Source organism: Geotrypetes seraphini, chromosome 1 (genome assembly GCF_902459505.1).
Source record: "Geotrypetes seraphini chromosome 1, aGeoSer1.1, whole genome shotgun sequence".
Lineage (NCBI taxonomy): Eukaryota > Metazoa > Chordata > Amphibia > Gymnophiona > Dermophiidae > Geotrypetes > Geotrypetes seraphini.
In genome coordinates this window covers 60201907-60207906 of record NC_047084.1, presented here as the reverse complement: position 1 = coordinate 60207906, position 6000 = coordinate 60201907, and the positions used below count along the sequence as shown (strand labels likewise).

General features: G+C 39.4%; 1 protein-coding gene across 5 annotated transcripts in view; it reads right to left on the bottom strand.

Moving 5' to 3' along the window:
• Nucleotides 1-4845: 4845 nt before the first annotated feature.
• HMGCS1 (3-hydroxy-3-methylglutaryl-CoA synthase 1) overlaps nucleotides 4846-6000 on the bottom strand; it is a 69978-nt gene continuing 68823 nt past the window's right edge. For all 5 annotated transcript variants that reach the window (XR_004538203.1, XM_033931866.1, XM_033931885.1 and 2 more), the window contains exon 10: nucleotides 4846-5703. Coding sequence is in view for 4 of the 5 variants with exons in the window: in XM_033931866.1 (XP_033787757.1) it covers nucleotides 5617-5703 (87 nt within the window). In the remaining variant the exon portion in view is untranslated. The remainder of the gene's footprint in view (nucleotides 5704-6000) is intronic.

Below are 6000 nucleotides of genomic sequence, written 5' to 3'. Positions count from 1 at the left end.
TTTGAGGCTGCATTTTATTCAAACTTTTAATGTTATATTATCTATAATGCACTGCCAATGTTTGGAAATTCAATAAAGATCTATAAAAAAAATAAATAAGTGTTTTTGAACTTTTTTATGTGTAATAGAATGATTGAAGAGTGAATTCACAGATGTTTTGAACATATGGCTTTTGCCCAGTTTTTGGTCTGACATTCAAGAGAAACTCTGAGCACCGTTTTTGAATGCTGTTTAGGTGTGTTATGAGAGTTTAAATGCCACTTCAATTTTTGTGTACTTTATGCTCCAGCTGATATTTAAATCAATCCATGGTGAAGCTTCATCTTGGTTGATGTCACTGTTGCAAATTATGAGTGAAGAATCATGGGTCAACCTTCTAATGCATTGATGGTTCCCCCTGTGAACAAGGCACATTTATCAGCATTGTCTAGTACTAGACCACACCTATGCTCTTTCCCCTTGTGAAATCAAGGCTTGTTTAGTTGCACTCACATTTCATGATCAAATTGTATTTTGTGTACATCTTTAGTGCCATGATCTTTATTATCCATGTATATTGTTACCAACCATGGATGAAGAGTTGGTAGAATATAACTCAGGTCAGATAAATTACTCATGTTCTGAGAATAAATTGTGATCATATTATGGCTGTGCAGATGTGTTGGAGCAGGCATCCATCCAGGTGAACTGCAGAAGCTATATTTTCCAGGGATGCAGATTACCTTCTCAGCACATCTTACTTAATCTATAACAGGACAAAGGCAGGCCAGGGCTGAGGCTAATTGCTGTTATCATGAACTAAATGAGAGTTCTCTTAAAAAACAAAACAAAAAAAACACTGATTACTGTGAACACAGTCACTACTAAAATCCCAGTAGAGAAAGCAAAACTAAAATTAAATAAAATATATATTAAATTGAAAAAAAATATATATAGATAGATATTTTGCTGTACACTGTTGCACTCTCAAGTCATCATTTAGGTTATGTAATTGCTCAGTAGAGGTCAGAAAACATCTTGAAGGAAATTATTAACCTATGTTTTCTGCTGTTATGAATTGTAGAGGATTGCTAACCTACAAAAAGAAAGCAGACATTACTGAACACATTTTTGCTGAGTCTAGTGATTTACTATTGCATGTCAGAGGCAGCTTGTGCTAGGAGCTGCCAGGAATGTTTACTCTCTTCCAGAACAGGTGGGGCCAGATGATACCACCAATTTGGGATAGGCAGTCTGATTCTAGAGACAGTGGGGGAGGTAATTAAGTACTTCTATAATATTTCTAGTAACCGTGTTTGTATTTTCCTAGGTGTACTTATGGAAGTCATAGATTTGTAACATGTATTTACTTTTGTACACTGCTTATAGCCTAAATGGTTTTACATTCAAGTACTCAAGTATTTCTCCCTATCTGTCCCAGTGGGCTCCCAATCTAATGTACTTGGGGCAGTGGAATGTTAAGTGTTTTGCCCAGGGTCACAAGGAGCAGCACTGGGCTTGAACCTGCAACTTCAGGGTGCTGAAACTATAGCCCAAACCACTGGACCACACCTTGTATTCAAGATAGAAGATCTGGTTCTCTCTGTCTCCCAGCACTGCCAAAATGAAACTTTCATATCTTGCTTTGCTGCCAGGGATAGGGTTTTGGAAAAGGGGAACCTGGGCTCTGGTGTCAAAAACCCTCAAAAATTTCATTTATAGAGACCCCCACCCCCATTTTCCCCCTACACTTCAACAGCCTTACTCACTGTGCCATATGGTGCCTGCCTGCTTCAGCATAGGATTTCAGCTAGAATCAAAGGGAGAAGAAAATCTGCCAGTCAGACTGAACTTCAATCCCAAGAAAACTGCACTTTAAAAAAAGAGAGTGGACCACACAGTCAGCCCACATAGCCTGTGCTCAAGCTCCTGACTGAAACAGAGATGCGAGCAGCTATGCAAGGAACATACCCCTGAGCTCTAAAAAAAAAGCCAGCAGTCTGGCTAGCTAGGTGTCCCCAAGGGGCTGATCCTGCTAGCAGCAGACTTCCGCTGTGCAAGTCTGCGTCTTTTCCAAGGCAGAAGTCCCACTAAGTGGGAACCTCTGGGCACTGAGCCTCCAAAGAGCAAAGATACTCCAAAATAATTTTTTTTTAAAAAGCTGTCAAACAAATCAAACACTTCTAAGCACTTGCTTGCAGAAAACAAACTGAGGGGAAGGAGCAACTGGTGGCTGAAATGGTTAGGGAAGCTGAAAAGAGAAGCAGCGCAAGGCAGTGCTGCTATTGGACTGCTGCTAGCTCTACTGCCCCACTGTTTCCTCTTGTGCACAACAGCTGTGACAGCTAATGCAGGGTCACGATCCATGCTCTAGTTGTCAGAGAGCCACACCTCCACTCTACCTCTTGAGCACTAGGCAACTAGTGCAGGATTTTTACCCCATTGGTTATTTTAACATGCATTAGGAAACTGCACTAATTGCTTAATGCACATTAGTAAACATACCCCATTGGCATTCCTGTATCTTCATCATACCTCTACTACTCATCCCTGTATTCTTCAGTGTTTCCTCCTCCTGAGTTGGGTTTATCAATTCCAAGACATTCAGTTATACAGAGATTTTCGATATGGCTTCAGAACATGTATAACACCTTAATAATGGATACGAGTGCCTGAAGATGCTGAATGTGAAACATACTGCCATGTTGGAAGACCAATTTCAATAATAATGTATGCAGTTGTGTATGGAGGTCCTCTGCTGGTCCTCTAAATTTTTTTATTTTTAGGTGGGAGTTGGGTGCAGATGGTCTGTATTTCTCTCACATAAAAATCTATTTATTTACCACATTTAGAGTTTACAATGTGTATGGCACAACACCCTTTCATCTAATGCTAGTGACCTTCCCCCCCCCCCCCCCAAAAAAAAAAAAAAGGGGGATAAAAGGTTGATTCAAATATAAACCAAACTTGCGTCAGTCTTGCAAGGTTACTGTGGGAATGAATGGCCTAGTGTTTAGAGCTGCTGCCTCAGAACCCTGCAGTGGTAAGTTAAATCTCATCCTGTTCTTTGTGACTCTAGGCAAGTCAGTCACTTTATCCTTCATTATCTCAGGTACCACAGTAAGTCTGCAGGGACAGATAGAAAGATAGAGAAAATATTTAAGAGTACTTGATTACTATTTCATTGTATTGTAACCACTTTGGGTGAATCTCTTCCTGAAATGGTGATAAATAAACATAGCAATCACTGTGGGAACTTGGGTCAGCTATTTGAGCAGTGAGACTGCACGGGGCAGAAGCACAGGAAGATTGCTCTTGCCCTGGCTCACCACTGGACCAGCAGGGCTTAAGGTAGGCCAGGGAGAGAGACCTGCGATGGAAGACTCAAATATAAACAGACACCCCCCCCATTTATAGGTCATATTTCGGCCCAAAAATCTAGGTTTATAGTTGAGTATATACAGTATTCAAGTGTGTCAAGTGAGATTAGCAACACTAAAGTAAAAAGGAGGGAGAAGGGAAAGGGTAAAACAGACCTAAAACCACACATCCTTAAAAATCTTCCGTCGTTTATTGACAGGTCCGCCTTTTAGCTTATTCCACTGCTTTCCCCGCACGCTCAGCTCTGGCCCATGGCTCTATCTTCCCTAATGGCTAAGGAGGGAGGAGGCGTACCGTGGCTTTTGCTAATTAGCGCAATCATCCCTTCCTCCAGATCTCTCCCTCCACGCCAATTCCGAGAGCCCCTGCGATATGACACTGAATGGAAAATAGTTGGGGATTATTTTTTTTTTAATGTGTGCAAAGGTCTGCAGCGCATCTGACCTTGCGGACCTCACGGATCTGAACTGCACATGCTTAAAAATCTGAGGTCCATGCCACTTTGGTCTCAGCATAGGTTATGGCTCTGTCAGACCTCTATGATGGATCCTAATGCTTTTCCCTCCCTATGCTGAGACTAAAAGTGGCAGACCTCAGGGCAAAAGTTTTGCCACTTTTAGTCTCAGCATAGGGAGGGAAAAGCATTAGGATCCGTCAGAGGTCTGTCAGCACTATAACCTATGCTGAGACTAAAAGTGGCACAGACCTTAGATTTTTAAGGACGTGCGTTTTAGATCCGCGTTTTACTCCTTCCCGAAGAAGAACTTCAAAATGTTGCTATACACACATTTGTCTCCTATGGATAGAATACTACAGTCATACTCAGGAAATAAACTCTGGCCCTTAGATCACCTTTTTCTTTAATCACAACTCAGTTTACCCAGCAAAATTCCCAACTTACTTCCTAAATTCTGAGTGTTATTTTACCACTGCATCTGAAAAGTGTGTTCTTATTTCATTAAGTGCCAATTTGCAGAAATGAAATTCTATGTTTTGACATTGTTTCAGATCATTGATTGAACCATATCCACATCATTTTCTTCTTGGTTGGGCTGAGAACTTTTAAGCACCCCCCCTCATCATACTTTGTGGAAAATGAGCTACACCACCGTTTAAATTTATAATACCATCTTTCATTTAAAACAAGCTTCCATAGAGAAAAACCTTGTAGTTAAAGCTTTTATAAAACTTTACCACATTTATCAAAGTTACTCACATGCTGCAAATATTCTCATGCACTTACTGTATTACCCACTCAAATATACAGCTTAAATTATTCCTCTGCTATATACAATGCATATCAAATTAATCTCAAAAGGTACAAAAACTTAGTAATCCCTAGACAATTGCAATATTAAATTCTACATTGCTACTGTAAACATATTAATTATGGTTACCTTAATAAATCTCATGTGATTTTGAAAGTTTTCAGCAAAACATTAAAAACCTGTTGTTCAAGCTTATAAACAATACAATGAAACAAAATGCTTTACATTAGTTTAATTTTTTCTGTACTTTACAAGCTTTTAAGACTCATGCCTTAACTCAGCACTAGTTGCTATCTTATACATTCCAACTGGTTACCACTGTCCCATTACAAGCATTGTTCCTTTTAAACCGAGCAGGAGACCTCCACTATAGTCCAGCCAGTTGTGGGGTGTTTTACTATAACATTTTCAACATTGAGGGAACCTGCTTAACCCTAGCAATTGATAACACAATTTTGAAGCATCCCCCCTGCCCCACAACTGGCAGCTGGAAGACTCCTGCATAGTTTAGAGGAAACCGTGATCACAAGACTAATGTTCTGTGCAACTCTTCTAGCAGTAGAGAATCTTGTGCGTATCACAAGATATCAGACACCTACTTTTGTTTTGACTAAAAATGCAACCAAGGGAGAACAGTTTGTAAATTAGAAAAGATCTTGTAAAATCAAACAAAAATATAGGACCTTGCATGTTTTTCTTTTCTTTTACAGGTTTATATTTGAATGTAATTGTTTGATTCACAAAACTCTTACTGACAAGCAGTGAAAGTGAAGTCTGTCGAACTATAAAAATTACAATTAATGTTTAGTGTTATGAAAACAAAACATGAAAACTAGAAATGTATCGGCTTTGGTTGCAATGCAATGTGGTATCCAATGAAGATCTTTTCATGAATATTTCAATATAACACGTTTTGATATAAGTTAAAACAAAACAAGAGGTTCTCTCCTTCCTCATTTCATTTGTTCTACACCTCACAGAGGTAATTTTAATGTTCTCCATTACTAATGGAAACTGCTTCTGGTTCAGCTGTCGTAGGGATTCTTGGTACTTTCTTAGCAGGGCTCAGGATATGCTAGGGGAGGGGAAGAAAAAAAACATACATTAACTAATTTCAGACCAATTGCTTATGTTTATATTTTTTCTTCAGAAGTTGCTAAACACATGATAAGAAGGAATACAAAAATAGGTTACATTGGTTAACCAAAGTATTTACTAACCAAATCTTTTCTGCATGCCCAACATAAAAAAAACACCTGGGGAACCATTCCATCCTCCTGATCTCCCACTACCCCTCCCCTAAATAATTCTGTTAGATTATAATAGCTTTGGAAAACCTTTGTTGGGAATGTGGACTCCTGGGGGGGGGGAA